Source organism: Hippoglossus stenolepis, chromosome 13, assembly GCF_022539355.2.
Source record: "Hippoglossus stenolepis isolate QCI-W04-F060 chromosome 13, HSTE1.2, whole genome shotgun sequence".
Lineage (NCBI taxonomy): Eukaryota > Metazoa > Chordata > Actinopteri > Pleuronectiformes > Pleuronectidae > Hippoglossus > Hippoglossus stenolepis.
The window spans coordinates 16,698,722-16,722,195 of NC_061495.1; the positions used below are offsets into that span (position 1 = coordinate 16,698,722).

Consider the following 23,474-nt stretch of genomic DNA (forward strand, 5'->3'; position numbering starts at 1 on the left):
AAGACTGAAAGTGAAACTCTCTGGCTTCATTTTGCTCCATGACTCCTGAGAGAGGGAATGTTGAAATGCTGAAGTGCATCGATTAAAACTAAATAATGAAAACTAATCTGACTATTTAATTTAGAAAAATGGAGAATAAAGAAAAGAAAATTTAACAAAAGAAAAGAAAAAAGTCGCACTTCAACCGACGCGTTTCCTCTGAATGGTACTTCCGGTATTTGCGTATGTAACATAGATCGTCTAGTAATAAAGATGAATCACTTAAGCAAGCCTAACCCTCTATGGCCTAACCATGACCCACTGTCAAGTCCGAAAATTGTCACGAACGCGCAGATTCCCTCTGCTTTTAGTATTAACTGTTTAGTTTAGACAGAGTACTACACTGTGCGGCTCGCTGCTCTTTGTGGTGCACAGAAATTCCTGCGGAGTGAGACCTCTTGTCTTCCCCTCCTCTCAGATCTTGTTGTTCTGTATGGCGGTGATTCTCAGACTGTTTGTCCTCAGACGAGTTAACGCTGCAACTTTCACCTGCTCAGTGGGGAGGTGAGGTACACACACACACACACACACACACACACACCAGAGAGACAGACACACACACCAGAGAGACAGACATGCACACACACACACACACACACACAACCACACACTAGCGAAACAGAAACAGACTCACACACACTCACACACTAGAGAGACAGACTCACACACTCAAACTAGAGAGACAGACACACACACACACAACAAACACACCACAGAGTAGGACAGACTCACGCACACACACACACTAGTAGGACAGACTCTCACACACACACACACACACAACAGAGAGACAGACACACACTGCACACACTAGAGACAGACTCACACACACACACACACACTAGTAGGACAGACTCACACACACACACACACACACAACAGAGAGACAGACTCACACACACACTAGAGAGACAGACTCATGACCGTTGACCTGCTGCTCATTCACGTGTCTCAGTGGTTTGTGTTGACAGTGTGTGAAAGGTAAACTACTGATAGTTGGAGATTCCTCTGTCTTGTATTTAATCCCGTTCAGCCAGTTCTTATAAGGCAAACAAAAAAAAAACTGAAATAAAATGAAATGATGTATTGTTTATAATCACAAATATCTATATAAAATTAATGTGCATGATGTTTACCAACCAAACTAGCTTGCAGAGACCCATGACTTACCCACAATGAAAATGCCAGTTACATTTTTTTTTACATATTCCTCAAGTAAAGGATTTCTGCCTCAAATATTGGACTTTGACTGTTATCTATTTTGCTGCCATGTGTTTATTGCAGAGACGTCTTTCATTCATTTGTGGAAAAAATTGTGCCTGATTAATTATTAACTTCTTATCTATTGTGTAACGGTAAAAAAAGGTTGTTTGCAGCTGATCATACTTCAGGTGTGAGAGGAAGAGCTCCAGGCCGCACACACCAACGTTTCTCTGCTTTACACTCAGTCGCTGGTCAGTGATGCTCTGTGGGAATGTTATTCTGAGTTTAATCATTTACTAATAGGATTAAGTCTTATTGCACTAAGGTTTGTGCTCCTCAGGGTCCATGATGACTAAAAAGCTGCTGGTAGACGTGGACTGCGGTGTGGACGATGCTCAGGCCATCATGTTGGCGGTGGCCGCCCCCAACGTGGAGCTGCTGGGCATCACCTGTGTGCACGGAAACACCACGGTGGACAACGTGTGTAAGAACGTTCTGCGCGTTCTGCAAGCCTGTAATAAACTGGAGGTGGGTGCATTTTCTGTCCAGTGCAGATGTAAATAGTTTAATCCTTGTTTCACATCAGTGTGTTTGCTCGAGGGCTGTCTGACGTGAACTTTCTGGCCACGTGTTGATTAAAGCTTCTGATCATAAAACTGCTCAGCAGTGAGCTGTTGTTCCTCGAGTCTCATGACTGCAGGACCCAGACAAACACTGAGAGCACAGTAAGATTCATTGGATGAGTGGAATTCTAATTATTATAATTGGTAAATTACAAAATGACAACATCAGGTGATCCAGAGGTTTAGAGCATCGAACATGAGCTGCAGCATTTTCGGTTCAATCCCATCATTCCTCATCACTCTACGTTCTGCTGTATATTTAATGATAATATTACAATTAATGCGTTTTAAACAAGGACACTGAGGTAGCTTGTCTGATTGACAAAGGGAGCTTATTCCACAGTTGTGGGGCCCGACAGTAAAAACCCTCTAGTCTTGCTCTAGGTACTGAGAGTAACATTAAATAAAAAAAACACTCCAGAAAAGAAGAGCAATGACATTTGTTGTCACTGCTTTTGTTGGACAAAAAACATTATAAAAATCACAAGGAAGTACATTTGGAAAGAAAATATTCAAACTGATATTTATTGATGAAGAACAAATGTGCTCCTTTGCAAATGTTTCGATTTTAATTTAGAAACTTTCATTGTTCATCTTGTAGTAGTAGGGTTGTTTGGGCTTTAGCCAAGTCATACATGTTATTTAGAAAAACTAATACATTATATCAGGATATAGTAAACTTTCTGGAAACGTCATTTCGTCTCCATAGATAAAATAATAGGAAAAGTCAAAGGACTGGTGAAAATACTGTCTTCCTCATGTTAAAATAACAGTATGATGGCAATAAAATATAAAAAAGTGTATTTATTATTAAAAGAATTGCAATATACGTAAATGTCTCTAAATTTATATCATCCCATGGAATTGACTATTTATTCATATTTCCCAAATTCTAATAGTTTGTAACGATAACTAAGAACAGCAATAAAGCATTAATTGACTCTTCTCTCGTGTGCCAGATTCCAGTGTTTAAAGGTGCTGCTAAGCCGATTCTTGGGAACACCATTGATGCGGGACACTTCCATGGGCAGGACGGGCTCGGAGACGCTCCTGACCCCAACCCCCCCGGTCTGGATATGGTTCAGAAGGAGGGCGCCGTGTCAGCGATGATCAGGATCGTCAATGAAAACCCAGGAGAGGTGAGAGGTGTGATAGAGACAACGCTCAATTAAAAAAAAAAACATTTCCTGCACGTGTTACATCTGTGTTTATTCCCCAGGTGTCTCTGGTTGCCACAGCGCCGCTCACCAACCTGGCTCTGGCGGTGAAGTTGGATCCGTCTCTACCGAGTAAACTGCGAGGGCTCTACATCATGGGAGGAAACACTGAATGTCAGTAATATAATATAAATAACTATTTTCATAAATGGTTTGTTTTTTAATCAGAACAGCTCAATAGTGTCTGGTTGCAACTTCCTGTATTACAACTATTATTTTCTAAGATAATATAAAACATTATTGATCACACACTTGGGAAATTCACTTCTTACAGCAGCTGACAAATGAGGTAGACAAGAGAAATTTTTAAAAAAGGCAATAGAATAGAAATTAAAAAATAAATACAAAACAATATGTACACACCTTTTACTACAGAAATTGTTTGTATAGAATAGTGAATAATATTTGTAAATGTCACATTTTTAACATTTCTCAAACCCGTGTTTGTAACTAATCAAATTACTAAAGGAGTCAAATCCACGCCTTCTGTTTCCCCTATGTTTTGCTGTAATACAGTGTTTTAATGTGTTTTTTCTGTGGTATGTTTTCACAGCTCGAGGAAACGTCACGGTTTGTGGAGAGTTTAATTTTGTTGCTGATCCAGAAGCTGCTTACATCGTACTCAACGAGTTCCAGTGTCCCACTTACTTGGCCTGCTGGGAGTTTACCTGCTACAGCAAACTGTCCTGGGTAAGTCTTTTACACAGATTACTGATACAAACTAGTGACTACAATAAGATTTAAACCTCCTCTAAGGCCCAACAGTCTACTTTTGAAACCCTGTTTAAATCCACTACATCTTATTTGGATCTGCACCAAATTGCACATTTCCCTGGGAACTGATCTTATCTGGCAGAATCGAAAGGGTTCTTTCTTGGCCTATGTCTCATCCTTCCAACAAGTTTTGTGGAAATCCATTCAGTAGTTTTTGTTTAATCCTGCTGAAAAACATCACAGCTCATAGAGAATTTACTTCATAAGAATTTAATACGTCAACAAAGAAGGCAGAGAAATGCCGCAGATCTCAGTGTTGACGTCTCTGATGGTATTTACAGGAGTTTTGTGACGCCTGGTTGGCACAGGACACCGACAAAGCTCACTTCATGGCGCGGATCTTCCGCCACAGCATCGAGGTGTCGAAAAGTGAGAGATTCAAGAAAGAGTTTGTCGCCGGCACAGGGTTCGTTTCCTGCGACTCCTACGCGATGGCGGCCGCCGTAGACGACTCGTTCATCACAGAGAGCGACCGCCATGCAGTTAGCGTGGAGCTGACGGGCACGCACACCCGAGGCATGATGGTGGTCGATACCTTGGGCCTCCTGAAGTCGACTAACAAGGCTTTCATTATTAAAAAGGTGGATATGAAGAAGTTCGAGAAGATGATGATGGCTGCTTTAAAGTGACGACTCGCCAAAAAACGTTTAACTGACTGCATATTGTAACTTTGCACTGCTTCAAGCTGTAAAGACTCATTTCTAATTCAACTGTATGATGACCCCATGATAAACAGGTTCTTAATACACAGGAAATTGTATAATTAATTCTGGTCTTTTTATATAATGACATGACATTAAAAATTTTGTAGAAACTCTGTTTTATTTATTTTAATCATATCATTAAACACACACTCATTCATCCAAAATAACACATAAATTAAGGGAAGAAATGAAAGTGCTTGAGTTGAGTTCTTTCACATTTCGTGGTTGTTCTTTTTAAACAAATGTCATTCGGATGTGGTTTCTGCACGTACACTGACCCGTGAACAAGAAGTATTTACAGCTGCTCAACCCGGAACCTCAACCACACAGCAACATCAGCATTTCATTGGTTCCTCAATATCCTTTCCTTCCTCTGAATCGTGACCTCGTGTCCAGCTGGAGATAGAGGAGAGAGACTGGTCAGTATTTGCTTAAAACATGAATCCCATATTATCTCTCTGTAGCCATTTTCAGACAGGAACTCTGGAAAACGGTCCAGAGTTTGTCTTTCACATATGAAGACCACAGCAGGAGATTGTCTGGGACAGATGGAAATGTCCGTAACATTCAGGTGAGAGGTGACATCTGGGTAGAACATGCAGGAAGCAGAACATGATGTATTGCGTAGACTTACCATCGACCTCTTGCACTCAAAGAATGACGTCTGCAGGGCTTTGCAGTGGCCTTCCTTCAAACACTGGCTGGGCAGTTTCCCCTCCTGACAAAATAACCAACAAGTTGGACATTTTATCTTTATCAAATCAGAGTACTTACAATTAGTCAAATGTGTTTTCCTCAACATGAGCCTTCGTCTATGTTTTTTAATCCAATCCAAATTAACAACTCTTCATTATTGACAGATTTTTATCAAAAGCAAAAAAGACTGGGGCATATTGATCGACTTGCAGCTTTTACTCGTTTCCATCTGACGTAGCTTTTCCTCCAAAAGAAAAATACATAAATTCTAAGGAGAAGGATCGAAGTAAGTGCTAAAACCAGTACTCATAGTACAGATAATTAGCCAGCCACCAGGTGGCGATCAAGACGCTTTGGCTTCACTTTTGGGAACTGACATGTTGTTCATCTTTATTTACCTGTGAAGGTGCAGTGTAGGAATATGGAGGCCGGCTAACAGGCCTTTAATTGACCTGTTTTTCTTGTGTGCTTAATGAAAAATAAAATATTCGTGGTTTGTCTCTTATTAAATAACCATAAACTAGAAGAAACTATTTAGGTCCTGCGATGCATCGTCTTTCATACATAACATGAACACCATAATAATTACATAGACCTTTATAGAAAGTCAGCAGGGAAATGTACATTTATTCACCACCAAGGAGACAGTAGTTTGAATTTCTACATTAGTTAATGCCACCATCAACCATGGTGACAGAGCAGCATCTTAGCGAACCTCTAACTGTTGCTACCTAAAGCTAGCATTAGCTGGAGTTAGCCAACCCGATGACCACGAGCTGTACAAGTTACGACAAAATGTTTAATTGCAAATTTTCTGAATGGACTTTAGTGGGACAGGAGCTAAGGGAATGGAAGGGTGTGGGGCTAGCTTAGCTTGTTAGCTCAACTCCTTGGGTTGGCTGACAGTGAGGTGGATGTGGTGTGTTGCAGTGTTACAGTGATGACTGGGGCTTTACCGTCATATAAACAGGAGATAAGTACTGATGTGTGGTTCAGTAACTCGGCATTAATGTAGCTTCGTATTAAACCAGTTAATCTGCAGCTGTATTCCTCACCTGTATATGAGCAGAGGACATAAACTACGTACCTTTACAACGCAGTTGTGTTGAAGGAGACATTCTCTAAAGTCTTCTCTGACTCCAGCACAGGCTCTGTCATCCGTCTCTTTCTCTTCGTAATACTTCGGCATGGTGTGAAATCCACTGCAACACAACTCTTGTCTTGTTTATTTTCTCAAAAGTGCAATGGGCGAACGACTGACCGCAAAGGCATCGATGTTATGAAAACTCAGCCGCCATGTTTCTGAAACGGCATGCTGGGTACACGGAAGTACGTGGTGCGAAGAAAGGCATGCTGGGAGTTTTTTATGTGTACTCTGGAGTACTAGGGTCATATTGAAGAAGAACAAAATGTGATTTCGAGAACAATTTGATATTATAAAAATAAAGTTGTAATCCAATGAAATAAATGATATAAGAATAAAGTCATAATTTAAAAAGAGAAAGATTGTAATATTACAAGAATAAAGTTGGAATTTAATTGAGAAAAAAAGTCACTATGAAGACAAATTGTAATAATTTGATGAGAGAAACGAGGGTTAAGATAATTACTTCTCATCATGAAATCTCCATTTTTTCCCTCTTTAATTGGCACTAATCCTCCGTTGTAGTGAGTAACAACTGTCAGCTGAATTTTGCAGTCATATTGCAATGTTGTCAAATGAATTCATAACCATGACAAAAAGCATTTCTTTTACTTCGGACCTGGTGATGCAGATGGTATGAGTGATGCAAGAAGAAACCAAATCTCGATACACACAAAAAAAAATGGTCATGACTTCTAAGAACTTTTATCGTTTATTTCAAAGATGTCCATGAAAAATGATGTAAAATCATCAGATGCAGGCATTCACATGTACTGTTCATGATGAAGGCACATGAACTGATGGGCGTGGGGTTGTTGCGTATGAGAAGAGTTTGGTTTTTTGCTGCCTCCTCTCCACTTTCCACAAATACAGTAGAGGGTCACATAACCGTTCATGCTGTCTTCATGCTTTCAGTGTCAGACTGTATGTGGATGCAGTGTAAAGGGGCAGAAGCCGAACCTGTTAGTAGTACTGAAAGTCTTAACCCTTTCAAAACAACACATTTACATGGAGTAATCCCCATCCACTCCCAAGAAACAGAATCTAATCAGGAAGTGAGTCCAGCTTTAGCTTAGGTAGTTTGATCAGAAGGTGTGGGAGCCTGCTCTGATCCCCCCACAAAAAACAACAACCCCTAAAACAAACAAAAAGAAAAAAACAGTTTATAAATTACAAATAATGACCATGCATGTGAACAAGCACTTTTAGTCTCAACTGTCATATCAATTTCCACCAAAGGCACTTCACAACCCCTTGAGTAAACCACCCAAGTGTAAAATAAGCTAAGTTTCACCTAAAAAAAATAGCTTATACTCAGAACATTGGCCACACACAAACACAAAACTTGTTAAGTGAATTTAAATAAACTATTAAGTGAAGCAAGAGAGCATGAGTGAGAGAGAAAGAGTTGCCGTTCTCATAGATTTATAATCAGTAAAAAGAACGACACCTCAGCCAAATCAAACCACAAAGACGCACTCCACTCTGCAATGATCAGTAGTCATGATATTCTGTCCAATCAAAAACCAAGATGCGGGATTGGACAAAATGAATTGTGAAGTGGATTTCAGAGGATTCAGAGCAATAAGCATCTCACGTGTGAATATGGGACTTTTGAGTACAATGGTGAGGGGTCTGATGGTAACATAAAAGTGAAAAAAAGCAGTGCAAATCATGCTGTTTCAGATGGTAACCTGGTACAAAAAAATATCCGTTTGCCACTTTAACTCAGCATAACACAGATATTGTTATTGACAATCACTAATTGGACTGTATGTCACTTTTAAAATATTAGTATATCCAGCAAAGTGTAGACAAAACTCAGAGGGAACAGACTGGAATCATGTTGCTGAGACAATTTTAACAAAGCTGGATATAAGGCACATTTTTCTAATTTTGACCAAAGACAACTTCAAAATAATCTTTTCACAACTCTTCTAACTTTTTGCGTTTAAACTGAGAAAATTAATGATCCCACCTGAAACATTTCAGTGTGAAAAGTGAAAAAAAGGGATTAAACTGAACTGACCAACTTGCAACTTGCAGACACAGCAATTTCACAAGAAGCTGTAAGCATGAAAATAAAATCTACAATAGCAATTTAGAAATAAACAACAATACACAAATGAAACTGATTCCGACCTAGGATAAACATCTCTCAATAGAATAAAAATATATTTTACCTCTTGTACAAATTAAAGATTTATTTCAAATAAATTAAGTCCCCTTCATAGATCGTCAAAGCTGTAATAATATATCAATATATTCCTTCGGAAAATCCCACCAAGGCAATGTCTGATTGGTATACTAAAAGTGGACACTGAGGTCGTACACAGCCCATCAGACAGTAGGTGAGAGAGATATGGTGTCATGATCTTATTTTCTCGATTACCTGGGTTATTACCACGAATCTAGCCGAAGGTCAAAGTTGTCCCCAACTGGCTGCGGGCAGGATTTGGGAACAGTTTTGAAAAGCTCATCCTGAGTTTGTGTTTCAGGACCAGTGAAGCGTTTGAGTGACACTTACAATACTCAATGAGGAGGAAAATCATTTTGTCTGGGCTGGTGTCGATCTAGAGCGCCGAGAACAACTGGCCATTAGTGATGACAACATTCTTGATCACATTGGGCTTTGCTGGGGCGCTAGTGACAGTGCAATGCCCGAGCTCGCCCAAAGGTGGCAGCATTGAGTAACGGTGAAAGGATTTGGCAGCATCTTCACGGTGGCCAGCTGACTGGTTCTCCACACGTGTGATCATTTCTCCTTGTTTGTCCAGGCGTTCTCTGATTGTATTCAAAGCTTCCAAGCAACACAGTATCTTTCAGAGCCAGAGCTGGGGACCGACGTCTTCACGCACTCTGCTGTTGTTCTTCAGACAGTAGTTTTCACAATCTCACACACTAATTAAGAGCACAAGAGTGAGGGAGAGATGCAGAAAGAAAGAAAGGGGGAAATCGATCGATGACAAGCAAAATAACAAGGTACATTAGGAGAGGCGGGGGATGGGACAGAGAGGTGGATTTCCTCAGACGAGCAACTCTAGTGTGCTCTAATGAGTTCACTGCTGGTTGCTAGGTGCCAGAGGCCCTGCGTAAGCAGTCTAGGAGATTTTGGTCCCCCAGGGGCCATGATTCATGTTCCCCCTCCAGAACAGTCAGCCAGTTATCCTCTTTATATGTATCTGCAGGAGGAGAGGAGAGCGTCACACTTGTTAGTAAGACGAAACAAGTAAGCAGTGCATCTGGAGCAAGTGGTATTACTTATTAAGTGGTTGGACAAGAGGCTAACAGGTGTGGTGTTTGATTGGCTTACTTCACTGAGGATGGCCCACACAGCAGAGTCTTTGATAACTGAGAGCCGAAGTGCCAGGATAGGATTGAAGGAAGGATCTACAGCCCCTTCTGCCACACCCCTCTCAAACTGACCTGTGTGTTTAAAGAAAACCAAGAGAGAGAAAAGCAAATATGAGAAACTATAAATCATTCACAAAGACCACTTGGCCAATACTTCAGAGAACTAAGTGAGAAAAAAAAATCTTCACTGATTTACTGGAATTTATTCAACAAATACATTTTAGCACATGACCGTTATCTGTTTTTGTTTGTTGTTACCCACAACAAGAGGTTATTGTTTTATCTGCGTTTGTTTGTTTGATAGTTAGTTAGCAAGATTACGCAAAAACTACTCAACTGATTTTCCATAAAATGTGCTGGAAGGATGTGGTATGGGTCAGGAACCCAATAAATTTTGGTGCAGATTGGGATCAGATGATGGATCAAAGAATTTTTTGGTGCTTTTTTTAACATTGTCCTTGATTATTCAGAGAAGAATTCATGGATCTTGTTAAAAAGAAATCCGAACTCTTTAAAGGACTGATATTTATGAGTGTTGTAATTTGGTGCAGATCCACATAAAATCGGATCTAGTGAATTTAAATGGGATTAAATAAGGGGCCTTGTGTTTTTATTTAATGCTCCTTGTTAATAATATACAACTACAATGGTGCTCAGAAGAATTTATACCCCTAATGAATTCTTCTGAGCGCCATTCTAGTTTTATATTATTAACAAGGATAAATAATAACAAAAGAACACAAAAAAATACAAAATATTTAAGCAAAAACAAAACAATAAAGAGGTCAAAGTGACAAAAGAAAGAGCAGAAAAGTTCAGATTAAAAAATGTCACATTGTGTTCAGTGCCTGTAACTCTAGGCACCATTGACGCGAGTGTGTAATCTGATCTCAGTGTCAGTGTTTGCATGCACTAACACACATGGTGATAAAAGACTCACATACCGATTCTGTAAAAGCGGTCCTCTGTTCGTTTGTACTTCTCTTTGGTCTGTAGTCGACTCTCCTGTCATACCAACACAGTAGAAGATGGTCAGAAAAATAAAAAATGTTAGACACAAATTCAGATCTAAATGATTTTGTCATTTGAGCAGCACTTAGCAGAACAGGTACTAGATTCTGTGCCTACGCTGGAGGTGTGGATCACAATGTCAGAAAGGATCGCCTCTGGCAGAGCAAACGATTCTGTCACGCTCACATTCCTGTCAATAATCAATGCGCTTCGTTCCTAAGAGCAACCACTCGATGTAATCTAATCAGAGCCGTTTCCACATCACACCACAGAAGGTTGACGGACTGTGAGTGTGTGCGTGCATGCGTGTGTATGTGTATCCCTACCAAGACGGGCAGTATTTCCACTGTGGTGTTCTCGATTTTGTCCCCTGGGTGCTCCTGGTTACCACTGCGAAACAGGAACCTGCAATTCAAATAAAATGCATTTATTTGAATATTTACACCAGCAGGTAGTCATTCTTGCACCACAAACAAACACACAAACACACACACACACACACACACAGAATATCAAATCACCTGTGGCCATCAAGTTATGTCCATGAAATGAAACGTGGTTTTGCAGACAGCTTTAACAGGATGCTTTGAATTCAAAAGGCGTGATCAGAGGGAGGAAATATGAGCTTCACTGGTAGCTTTGGATTTGGGGTTTGAGGTTGGCAACATTCAAAGAGGGAATAAGTTATGATGCTTGCCTTTTTGTGAATAAATGCAGTGCATCTGTGAAGCAGTGCCAGATCATAAACAATAGTCGTCAGTAGGTGACATTTCCCTGCGGCGCCCAGAATACTTCAAAGAGCAGATAATTTGTTGCTATCACAGTCATAGTATTTCACTCAGTGATCAAGAATTGTAATATAAAAACCACACAATCATAAAGGTACACAAGAAATGCATGTAATATTGTTTTATATCATTTTAGGTGATAATAAACATACATTGAGAATTTTTTTCCTAACTACAACCTGAGAGCTGCCAACAGGATTGCTCCTGTTTGTCTTAATATAGTGTTTATTTAGTGTGCAGGTGTTGAGTATTAAGTGATCCCGTAACTCAGTGTCAGTGATAACATGTTAATCCCTTCATATCCACACGGTTTTGCTTACTGGTGAAAAGGTCTGAGTTGAGAGCGTATTCTCAATTTGGCCAAGTCAAGCTCGTTGCCATGGAAATACAGGAAAAAATTTAAATTTCATGAAACCTAAATTATTAAAAGGCACCATTTCACTATCTGATTAACATAATTATGAAGTTTCATCAAAATATTACAAATGGTTTTTGAGTTCTGCTGCAGAAATGATCACTGACGTTCGTTACAATACAGTTTGAGCCAGTGTCACTGGTGTCACTCAAAAACAGCCTCAACTCTACAAACACGGTGGAACACAAGACGGCCCCTTTCCCACTCACTGCCACTTCTACATGGACACCAATATTTGGATTTTAACCAGATTAAGAAAATAATCTGAATAAAAGGTTAGGGTTAGGCCCTATAAAACAAATTATGATTTGTGATTAGGGCTTTACAAATAAAATTTGATTGATTGATGGTCAATAGTCAGATTATTGGAGACCATGTAAACGTAGTCACCGCCCAAATAAAAACAAGAGGAACGTTACAAGAGGGTAGATTGGAGGTAGGTTAATTGTAGCCTCTAAATTGACCGTAGGTGTGAATGCAAGTATGAATGGTTATATGTCTCTCTGTATGTTGCCCCTTCAATATGCTGGCGGGTGTCCCGGATGTACCCCACTTCTCGTCCCAATGTCAGCTGACAACCTTTTCAGCTGTGCTCTGAGCCGTCAGTCTCGCTTACTGCTCCCTTCACATTCACTGTCTTGCTCCCTTTCTACCCCGGCTCCACAGAGAGTAGGAGGCTGGTCTGTGAATGCTTATTTTAGAGCACTCTCATTAACTCAACCTGATCCCCGGAGACACACAGCACATGACACAGCGCACACTGAATCTAAACCTGAATCAGTGAAAGGTAGCGGGAGGAAATAAGTGAAAAGAAAGATTTTGTATATGCCTGTGTGAGCAAATAGGCTGTAATGTGCATGGTCATCATTTTGTTTGAAAGGAAATGATAAGAAGCTGTGCAGAGAAGCATATCCCACACAGGCAAAAGCTCCTCTACCTCTCTATGCTAACGGGTCTGTCAAACTTGAAGAGGACGTAGTCTCCTGTAGTCGGAGTAATGGCCCAGAAGAAGTCCTCTCCTAGGTATGTCTTCTCCAGTGTGTGACCCTGATACACCTGCGTGACACAACACAAATGTTCTGATCACTGCTTTCACTTTTATGTTCTTCTTTTCATATTTTAGTGTACAATACATTCAATTTATTCTTGTTTTTATAATTATTCGTATGAACTTGACGACAGTAAAAGGATGGGAGCTCTGGCGTGAGACCTTCATCGATGTTGAAACCTCAGCTGGTGGGTTGACGTGCATCTTGTGGAGCAGCGGCTTCAGGAAATCCTTGTCCTGCAGACAGAGGGCAGATGCCAGTGTTACACAGGAAGTAGCATTAACTGCGGTTGAAAACAAATGACTCAGAGGGTGGCAGACTCACTGTGAGTTTTTGGATCTTTCCTGCGAGAGACGAATGAAGTCCTACGTGTTGAAATAGGGAGGGTCTGAACCGCACACGTAGGCCGGACTTCTGACGCTCGCAATGTTTCTGGAAAGAAGAAAAGTGGGAATGAGACCCAATCGTCATACATTAGTGGAAGGGGTTACAAATTCTTTCTGCTGTGTGCATGTACTTGTGGTTAAGCAAAATTCTGCTAAGGGACCCACCCATAGTTTACCTGTGAGCCATGTTAACCATTTGTCTTTGTCACACAGACCTTCAACAACCCCCCTCCTATCCTCCAACTTGTGCAATGAACGTATAGGTGTGTACACACTGTCTGGGTTTTTTTTCCTTAGAAGAGAAGGGGGTGATGTTGGCTTTTTAAATTAGCTGCTTTGTTTGTCCGTGCCGTTTTTATGTAAAAAGGGTGGAGGCAGTTGGAGAAATAAAGCAAATCCTAAAGGAATATTTACATTTTGTCATTAACTGTCTGTTTACCTTCCACCTGTCTGTTGGCTGCTGGCTTTGCGGCGTCACACCCACCTCTCCTCCCTTTTCTCCCCCTTTGTATCTACACGGATCTCATACCCAGCCTTTTCAGAATTCAACTGACAGAAAACCATCAAAGCAATGGAGAACTTTAGTCTTGCATTAATCAATCAGAGTACACACCGCATCTTTTTCAGGATTGCAGACTTTGACCCAGAGAATATGGTCCAGCAGCCAGTCGATGGGTTTCTCCTTATAGAACATGAAGATGAACTCAACAATGAGGTTTAGGTCTGGAGCCTGGAACATTTTTCCTGAAGGAAAAACAAAGTACAGAGCAAACCACACATTAATAACCAATTATTAACCGGAATTCATATTACAAACGAGCACTTCAAGGCTGGACTTTTTAAAAAAAATAAAAATAAATAAATAGTTTAAAGACTTGTGGGCAGCGGCTCTATCTCAATCTATGTTTCGAGGTTTAGACCACAAAAGAGTAGATGCTAGAAGCATGTTGAATGTTCCTATTTTACCAGAAGATATTTTTTGTGTACATTTTTTAGCAGAAAAGTAAGGGTCAAAATTTGGCCCAATAAATATTTTGTAATAGATAGAAGGACAAAAACGCCAAAACTGAGGACAAAGCCAGGGTTATCAGCTCCCCTCAAGGATACCATTGATCATGTTTATTGCCAAAAATCCATCTACAAAACTATAAACGTTCCATTCAGATGAAGGATGATACTGATAAAATACCAAATGTTCAGGAACAACAGACCAAGAACAGCTGCATTAAGATAAGCAGGACACTTTTCATATCATATCATTCATTATATCGACTGTAATGAACTCATCTGGGAACCTGAATCCAGCTTTGTGGATGTTAAGTCTTTTCAGAGTTGGTTGCAGCAAACAAACTAGGGTTTAATTGGTCTAGTTAAACTCAGCATTTTAATGATACAATTACATTTTAGTACTTACATTTAAACACAGATCCGTATACAGGTACAATATACACCCCAAAGGTGCATATTAATAAAATCATGCAGGATAGGTTTCGTTAATCACTGACATTTGGGCCGTAAAAAGAATAGATTTGGATACATTTGGATTTGCTTTATCCGGACCAATTAACATTACTTAGCAATAACCCAATTTCCAAGGAGATCAAAAAAAATGTCCATATTGTCTTTACTGGCTGCTAAGCTCTCTGTCTGTCTTTATTCAATAGCATGGTCTTACAGTTGGATGGCACAACTTTTATTGATTTAACGTTCAGATTTTGTAATGTTTTCTGTCACGTAATGGACAGATTTCCTACGCCTCAGCTCTTCTCCTCTTGCTCACACTGTTCTTCTGAATGAGTGAAACTTCTATGCTGCATTTCACTCGACAAGTCTTACAGTATATAAACGTCTTGTCAAGGGAATTGTAATACTGTTGACAGCCTTTGTGGATGCTGAGCAACGATATCTGTTTAATGGATCATACCAATGAAGCCCAGCTGAGAGAACTCCAGGATCATCCAGTCCTCTGACGACAGCTGCAGGGCAAAGTTCTTCATTGTGGCAAAGTAGTTGGGCTTGGCCACAATATCATCCTCCAGCTGAAGAAACAGAGGGTCACACAAAAGAAATGTAAGATGGAAATAACCACATTAAATAGTTGGGTTTATTGTTGATGGAAAGGGAGAAAAGCAGGAGGGAGAATCCTCTATGTTCACGTGGGGACATGACTCCGAGCTGATCTAAAGGACACTGCTGAGTGCCTACACTAATCTAAAGCAGTAATAGATGTCAGAGGGGCAATACCTCTTCTCTCCAGCTGAGAGCAGATGATGCAATTGACACACAGATGCAAGATGGACAACACAGTTAAATTCAACCTCTAATGGCTGCTCCCAGAATTTCAAATCTGCAGAGAGTCAATGTTTACGTAAACATTCCCCAATTGAACGCCTACTTAATCCAAGAAGACGGATAAGAGTTATAGATGTCTAAGAGGATTAGGCTGAGAATAAGTGAAACCGACTCCGGTCTGAAAACAAACAACAACAACACTGGTTCTGGAGAAAGGCTGTAACAACACACATTTGCTTAAAGTACTCGCTGTGTTTTAATTTGGGATGACGTGCTTCAGTCTAAGAGCACATCAGTGTTTGCAGAGAAAAGGTTTTCACGCTGATACTTGAGAGTAATTGTCTACAGAACCTTTCTTAAAATACACTCCAACAAGTTGCTATGGGAAAATTTATTATTTTAAGGACATACCTGGACATAATAAACCCCTTTGCTCACAGCGTACATCATGAGGAAGGAATAGTCCAGATTCTGCTTGGTTCTCCATCTAAACAAAGCAGAAACAAATCGACAAACATGAAAGCTGAGCCACTGTAAGGTGAAATATTATACCATTGAAAAGCATGTCAAAGTCCCTGCTTCACATTCAAAAAGCAAAACTGTGCAAATCTGGTGCTCCCAGGTTTCCTGCATGTTACGACAGCAGACGCTATTTGAATCATTTATAAACCAATGCTGTCACAGTAACTGTTTGATCTGAAGGATCTGCCCTCGCTGCAGATGGACCCGCTGCTGTTGGCTGAGAGCTGCAGGTGTTCACGATGCCTCCAGAGAACAGGTGTGAGAGGTGGTACACACACAGGTTTGTACAGCTATCCTTATTAGGACTTCATATTGACTACCATTCATTGTGGACAGCCTGAAACCTAACCTTAATGATAACCAATTCATGCTTAACCCTAACCTTAACCAGGATCTCATTAGGACTCTTTGGTCCCCATGAGGCCTACTGATCCTGACAAGGTCAGTGCTTATGCTGGAAAAAGTCCTTAAGGGGAAACAAAAAGAAGTACACACACATATGCACACACTCTTACACTCCAGTCAGGTGAACAGACACCACTAATTTGAATTTGAGGGCACAGATGATGAACATGCACTTCACCTCAACCAGGTGGTTCAGTGTCGCTGCAGTTTCAGCAAAGAGGACATATTTTAAAACTTTTCATGTGTCACTGACCAGAGTCCATGCACGAGTGCCTGCACACCCACACAACATTAGTGTGTACCATGGGCCAATGTTGAACAAGATAAAGCTCAGATTAGCATCTGTGCTCACAGACACCCACACACACAAATAGTCCTAAAGGCTATTACCCAAGTACATACTGTAAGTAGTCAGCACAAACTGCACCATGAGCAGATTTCTAATGAAGCCCGTAGTTAGCACACTATAAAGAGAAGGTAAGCACAGAAGATAATGAGAGCGAGCACTACAGAGAGAAAGAGATAGAGGGTGCTGCTGCTGATGACCTTGATCCGACTTTGAGAAATGCCTGTGGAATACCAAGTACCCGAGCAGCCTCTGTAAAAATCTCTCGCTCGCTCGTTCACTCCCACTTTCCCCCTGACTCATCCTTCTACTTTTTTTCTGCAGCTCTCCTGCATTTCATTTCTCCCAGGGCTGGTTGCTCTAGATTTCCATAATGATTTCTATCACATTTTGCATAATTAAATGTCAGCACTGAACACGCTGATAACACAGATGTCTTGGCGAGGTGAACTGCTTACCTGACTCTCTCTCTGGAGTCTCCAAATGTCTCCTTGAGGTTGGTGAGCTCAGGGTAATAGGTGGCTGGAGGGGAAATCACCTCCAGCAAGCCTGAACTCAGCTCTGTAGAAAACCTGAGGAAAGAGAGTCACTGGTGATGTCAACAAGTCGAACAGAGATACACACTTTTCTCTGAATCAGGGTCTTTTTCAATCATTCACAACATTTCCATCTTTTTGTGCGTCTGGCAGGGAGCAGAGAAATGTACTCACTCTTTCTCCAGGACAGCAACTACGCTGTGAACATAGTCCACGTCAGTCTGCAGAGATCAACCAGGAAGAGTTTAGACATGTTGACACCTTATTATCACATTTTTTGTTCAGTGTGTAAAAGAATCATGTGATGACACATACTGTTTGGATTATAGGATCTCACCTCCCCAACAAAGACAATAATAACACAGTCAAGTTTCTCCTCTGGTGACAGCTTGTCTATTAGCGAACGCAGCGTCTCTGACAGATAAGACTTCACCTTCCGCTTCACTGTGGGAATCCCCATCACCATGGTAACTGAGAAAAAGAGAGATAAGCATGTGGTGACAATCAGGAAGGATATTTAATCAAGTGGCTCCAAGACCAAATAATCGTTTTGTCGGACACCAACAGATTACACCAGCCTAAATCAAGAGCAGAAGTTCTGGCATGGACTGACAGATGGAAGTAGAAAGGACGAAGTAGTTTGCAATGCAGCTGCACTAATATGCTGCATGTTCTTTTGTTGAATCTTACATAATCTTATAATAGTAATTAATAAAAGAATCAACCATTTGTATTATATATTATTGTTTAATAACTGGCATTAACAAAAGATCATCCTTTACTCTGAGATCAGCAACATGTTGTTAAATTCAACAGGACGTTTGACAGACTAAAGCAACAGAGAGCAATGACCAGAGAAGATCAGACCCCTATAATTTGATGACGATACGATATTATCCTTCCTGATTTATCTCTCTTTTAATTGAATTGGTTAAATAAGAATCTATTAAATCCCAAAGGTACAGTATGTACACCAATTTTAGAAACTGAAAAATGCATTAAATCCAACCAGAGGCTAAAAAGAGTTCTACCGGATGACTAAAAGATTAATAAATTATCGACATTGTCTTCAACTACTTTTCTGTTGAACAACTAAGTAACTACAATGTCCCTCAGTAGTGCTCATACCTCCACTAAGGCCCCCAAATCCTCCTAAATTAAAATCAAGCTGCACCAAATTGCACATGCTCATAGATATCAGTTTACCTAAATGTGCCTGTTTTTTTTTTTTCATCAAGACCCTGAATTATTCACAGGGTAAAAGGATGAAATCTTGAAAACACTCAATTGCGCAATGTTAGAGAAAGTGTTCCTGGATCCCCCCCCAAAAAATGAATGGGTTCTTCCCTAACCCATACTGCATCCTTCCACCAAGTTCTGTGAAAATCTGTAGTTTTTGCATCATCTTGCTTGCAAATAAATCAGCCTACGACCAAACAAACGTATTACCTCCACCAAGGAAGTAATCCCCACGTCTGAGCTAAAGGAGAGAGACCGAGCAGAGAGCAGACTGGTCGAGTGACACAGCGGCGAGACATGGAAAGAGGAAAAGAGAGTCTATTGTCATCTTCTTATTGACCCTATTGTGTGAGGCTTGGAGCGGCAAAACAAGCGGCCTCTTCTTTATGATGGAGAGATTTCCCCCTAAACTACATGAGACTGGGAGAAGTACAATGGACTGTAACCAACACAAATCCAGTTCATTGTAGTCAGTAGACTACAAGGATCACTTTCACCAGGGGAAAGAGAGAGTAAGAGGATGAGATAGCAGAGAGCATAAACAGGGGTGGAGATGCAAATGTGCCGAGGAACAACTTGTTTGACAATCAATCAGCGTTTAAAAGAAAATAAGTCAAGACAGCAGCATGAAATTGCCTAATAACTTCTGTACTGTATATTTTCATGTTTAGCTTTCTCTTCTATACATGTTGAATTTGCTCTAAACTGAATTCATATCCTTGGGCCACAATCTACAGAAGGAAGCTTTGGATAATGCTTGTTTTCATACCAGTGAAAGGAAAGCAAGTTCAAGTTTTGTCCTAATGGAAGCAGCTAACAACTGGCTCTATAGGGGATGGTAATGATTATGAAACACATGGACCGAGGCTAATGTGTGCATGTTTGTGTGTGTGTATGGTTTAAAAAGGGAAAAGCTGCTGATTGAGGGGATTGCGAGGGTGCAAGGGGCCTCAACAAAGGCACAAAACAAAAACTTGAGGTGCAGAATGAGGGAGCGGTGCAGTGGACATGAGAAAAGGGTGCAATCCTCCAGAGTGATCTGTGCAGCGTGGAGAATCTGTCCCAGTTTTGCTTTGTGTTTCTCACACTGAGCTCCGTGTTGTATAGCGACACCCACCACCACCACCAAGAAAGTAGGTCGAGGATGAAAGGAGAATGTGGGAGGAAGGAAAAGAGACAGAGAGTGACAGAGTAAGGGACAGTGCAAGACAGTGAGTGAGTGATAACGCATGTACGCGCAGCTGGAGCAGGACTGCCCCTCCCCGTGTCCCTAGATCAGTCTGCCCGCTTCACTCAATCAATGAAAAGAAGTGATTTGGCATGGCATTCCATATAAAAGAAGCAAGTGTTCGACTGTGTCTTTCTGCTTTCAATGTGCAGCAGAATATGTCCAGCTTGACTTGTTGCATTATTTAAGGTTAGGTCTCGTGTCAAGACAGGAACTGACATCACTAGATACATTTTTGTAAATTATAATGTAAACAATGTTGAATTAAATTGAAAAAACATATCTGGTCACAGTGGACTATTCTATTGATTATTGGTATGAAAAAGTATTCTGATCAACGGGCAGGGAGATTTCTTTTTAACATTTTGATTGATTAATTCATCTGTTTTTGGTGACTTAAGAAAATCACAACTGCAATGTTTTGTGGGCAATTTAGGCATCAAGGAGTCTCATGTTAGAATAAAATATTTTTATAACTGCTTCTGTTTCAAGGCTAACAAATATCAATGTTTTCCAATGCAAGCTGTTGCCGCAGTACACTGGTTGCTATATTTCAATGACATAAAAAATCTTTTTAAAGCATTTAGATTGATTCCTCCAGCTTCTCTAACCTCTGCTGCTGTCATTAGCCAATTCTCATCATGGCTCTCAGCCAAGTCTTATGCCATTTTTTTTACACAAACACTACAGAACTAATTTCTACCAAACTTGGTGGAGGGATGGGGCCTGAGCTTGGGAAGACCCTATCAAATTTTGGAGCAGATGTGGATAAAGGGGCAGATACAACAATTTTCTTTCTCTTTCTTTCTTTATCCATTCCATAAAATAAAAACAAATCATGTTCTAGATTGATCTTGTTGAATGAGATCACAACTTCTGCCATTCGAACTGACTAAGTTTTCGGTAGAATCAAAGGTTGCCATGTTGAACCCTTCGCTCAAAGAACAATAACAAAGATAGAAATAAAAGCAGTAAGCAAATAGAAGGTTTAAGTACTGTCAATTGAGAGTTATCTGTTCATGCCTATCTCACACAGATGCAACAAAATCTTTATGTCTGTAAATCAGTATTGCTTTATAAAGAAAAATATTGGCAGCGTGATTAACAGCAGTGAGTGGGAAGCTCCTGAGGGATGATATTCTTGTCACTGCACAGGCAACATCTACTGGAGAGCAGAGAAACCTGAGGGATTTCATGAAACTTCACGTGTGGCAGGCCTTTGCAATAAGAAGAAAGAAGCAGTTTGCACCACCTGAGCAGAAACAACACTCTCTACACTCAGGCCAACAGAAGAGTCATTCATGACTGTTAAAGGAATTCCAGACTGGAGAGAGAAGGGCATGAATAGAGATATATTAAAGCTTGTGGCATGCTGGTCAAAATACACAAATACTTGTGTATAATTGAAGTTACTTAGTAACAAACAGAGTATTGACAGTGCAAAAGGGCACAAGTTGGTAGGTAGACGACTTGCTGAAGACTGTGTGATTGGGACTAGCAGGGCTGCGTTCACAATAATACTCGTATTGACTTCTGTATGAAAGGGGATTCAGCCAGGCCCCACTCCAACAATGTCAGTAAAACAGTCCCTCTGATGATTTTTTAACACGTGGTACTACAGTTTGAAAGTAGAGTGTCTGAGCTGTTTTTCCTCATAATACTTGTTCATTTTTAAAGTGGGATCATGGCCTAATTTGCACAGCTATAAATATCAAGAGAATGTCAGATATGCTTAGACCAGCAGAGAAAAAAAACGAGAGACTATTAGCAGCAGAAAACAGGGAAAGATTAAAATCACTGTTGGGGCCTCGAGCAGAAAGTTGCCAGTGGCCTGTCAAGTATGTCATGTGGCATCCACAAGGATGAAGGGGCTAAAAAAGCCTCTGTGCTGGTTGTGCTACCACTTCCTGCTTGTACATGCAGTTTAACTGTGAATGCAGTCAACACAACTGGCAGGACCCAAGGGTGGGAAGTAGGTGAGAACAAAGCAGGTGACAGCAACAAACTCTACATAATCTGTGGCTAGACGTTCTATCTTAGATTTCTAAAAGGAAGCCAAAAAGACTCCTGAAAGCTCGACAGCAGTGACTTGGAAAGATGGCAACAATGGCCCCTGCATTTTTCTTGTTTCCCGTGGGAATACCTTGCACTCATTAATCAAACAGGCCACGGGCCAGCGACAAAAAACTCCTATTTGTGTCCAACTTGTCCCTCCGTCTTTTCCTCTAATTTGTCTAGACGGTTTCCCCCCTCTGTCACTGTCATTAGGAATGAGCTGGAAACACCATTTGAGCCGTTGCCACCATTAAAGTCACCTCCCTCACGTCCCAGATCCACCCAACAATGCCAGATAAATAATCCTCTTAAAAATCCTCTAAAATGGGGTTTGCTAAAAATGGGGGCGAATAGAGAAGAGGGAAACAGGAGTGAAATAATCCATATGAAAGAAGAGGCTGATGACAGACAACAACTTTGACAGGACGCATTGCACTTAGTTAGCTTAGTAAAAATGTGGTTGCTGTGATGTTATCATGGGAAATTTCTGGATTTACTTTAGTAAACTTTGTGTGACTTTTTTTTAGTTTTTTAAAGAGTATTTTCCCTCACATTAAAAGAGAGAAGAAAAAACAAGAGAAAGGCATTTAAAACAAGTGCAAGACCATGTCAGGAAAAACATAGTAGGATAGAGAGACAGATACAAGATATAATTATTGTTTAATAAATAATTTGCTAATTAAATAGGGGATCATACAGTTCTACAGTTCATCTTCAACTCTGCCAGTGTTCATCAGTAAGATATTATTGGAAACCTCAGTCCAGGGGGGATGTTTGCTGCTAACTAGTTCCCTGAGTGAAAACTTGTTGAGACTTGATTCTCATCCTTGTGTAATAAGGATCTCTGGGGGCCTGAGTGTGTTTGAGTAGGAAGAGCATGCATATTCTGGAGAGAAGGCCTCTCATAAACCAGGGGCCTTGCTGTTGTACAAAACTTGCAGTGTACGTATAAGCTTCTCACCTCCCGTGCGGCCAAGACCAACCTGCACGGCTGGGTGCAGGCTGCCCTCATTGTTGAGAAGGTGAGGCAGGTGGTGGTAGATATTTGGCACCTGGAGCTGTTTCCTATTTGAGAGCTCCTTCAGTAGTTTCTGCGTCTCATCTGAAAGAGGTCACAGAAACATGAGTTCAGCAGCGCTGCTGAGTTTTTAAAGTAGCACCTGTTGACACTAATGTGCACTGGTAGGACAGTGATGCTACAACTACAGAATGAATCCAATATTTATTATCAACTGAGGGACTCATAGAAGGAAATCAGAGTTCTTTTTGTTATTTATTCAATAGTTCCAATATAACGATATACATGTACTGTATATGTTTTGGATTTTACAACAGGTCATGCAAGGACAAATTCACTCACAGAAAACACTTCAGTATATGATGGACACAAATTACTGAATCAGCTCTGATGTTAACTCAACAGTGGAAAACCTTGGTTAGAGTTAATG

At 40.5% G+C, this 23,474-nt stretch overlaps 3 protein-coding genes across 5 annotated transcripts in view; 1 reads left to right on the forward strand and 2 right to left on the reverse strand.

Annotated features, from left to right (window-relative positions):
* Nucleotides 1–393: 393 nt before the first annotated feature.
* Nucleotides 394–4,670, forward strand: si:dkey-4e7.3 (uncharacterized protein LOC402865 homolog). Of its 2 annotated transcripts, XM_035174160.2 has the most exons (7): nucleotides 413–543; nucleotides 1,405–1,493; nucleotides 1,583–1,770; nucleotides 2,825–3,004; nucleotides 3,085–3,196; nucleotides 3,636–3,772; nucleotides 4,138–4,670. In XM_035174160.2, the coding sequence occupies exons 1-7, from the start codon at nucleotides 473–475 to the stop codon at nucleotides 4,483–4,485; spliced, it is 1,125 nt and encodes a 374-aa protein (XP_035030051.2). In that variant the 5' UTR covers nucleotides 413–472; the 3' UTR covers nucleotides 4,486–4,670. The 2 variants fall into 2 exon arrangements, with proteins under 2 accessions (XP_035030052.2, XP_035030051.2); XM_035174161.2 differs by lacking the exon at nucleotides 1,405–1,493 and having other exon boundaries at nucleotides 394–543.
* Nucleotides 2,373–6,596, reverse strand: LOC118119828 (cytochrome c oxidase assembly factor 5). Of its 2 annotated transcripts, XR_004698139.2 has the most exons (4): nucleotides 6,344–6,596; nucleotides 5,195–5,278; nucleotides 4,839–4,956; nucleotides 2,373–3,170 (listed from the first exon to the last, which is right to left on the reverse strand). XR_004698139.2 is itself a non-coding variant. In XM_035174162.1 (3 exons), the coding sequence occupies exons 1-3, from the start codon at nucleotides 6,443–6,445 to the stop codon at nucleotides 4,915–4,917; spliced, it is 228 nt and encodes a 75-aa protein (XP_035030053.1). In that variant the 5' UTR covers nucleotides 6,446–6,595; the 3' UTR covers nucleotides 4,660–4,914. The 2 variants fall into 2 exon arrangements, 1 of the variants encoding a protein (XP_035030053.1); XM_035174162.1 differs by lacking the exon at nucleotides 2,373–3,170 and having other exon boundaries at nucleotides 4,660–4,956; nucleotides 6,344–6,595.
* A 497-nt stretch (nucleotides 6,597–7,093) lies between these two features.
* mgat4a (alpha-1,3-mannosyl-glycoprotein 4-beta-N-acetylglucosaminyltransferase A) overlaps nucleotides 7,094–23,474 on the reverse strand; it is a 34,982-nt gene continuing 18,601 nt past the window's right edge. Inside the window, exons 3-16 of the mRNA XM_035174159.1 lie at nucleotides 22,988–23,128; nucleotides 17,842–17,975; nucleotides 17,679–17,725; nucleotides 17,427–17,540; nucleotides 16,107–16,182; nucleotides 15,328–15,442; nucleotides 14,017–14,147; nucleotides 13,342–13,449; nucleotides 13,179–13,253; nucleotides 12,906–13,024; nucleotides 11,092–11,170; nucleotides 10,699–10,759; nucleotides 9,714–9,826; nucleotides 7,094–9,582 (exon numbers count right to left, since the gene is read on the reverse strand). Of these exons, the coding sequence (XP_035030050.1) occupies nucleotides 9,556–9,582; nucleotides 9,714–9,826; nucleotides 10,699–10,759; nucleotides 11,092–11,170; nucleotides 12,906–13,024; nucleotides 13,179–13,253; nucleotides 13,342–13,449; nucleotides 14,017–14,147; nucleotides 15,328–15,442; nucleotides 16,107–16,182; nucleotides 17,427–17,540; nucleotides 17,679–17,725; nucleotides 17,842–17,975; nucleotides 22,988–23,128 (1,340 nt within the window). The 3' untranslated portion in view covers nucleotides 7,094–9,555. The remainder of the gene's footprint in view (nucleotides 9,583–9,713; nucleotides 9,827–10,698; nucleotides 10,760–11,091; nucleotides 11,171–12,905; nucleotides 13,025–13,178; nucleotides 13,254–13,341; nucleotides 13,450–14,016; nucleotides 14,148–15,327; nucleotides 15,443–16,106; nucleotides 16,183–17,426; nucleotides 17,541–17,678; nucleotides 17,726–17,841; nucleotides 17,976–22,987; nucleotides 23,129–23,474) is intronic.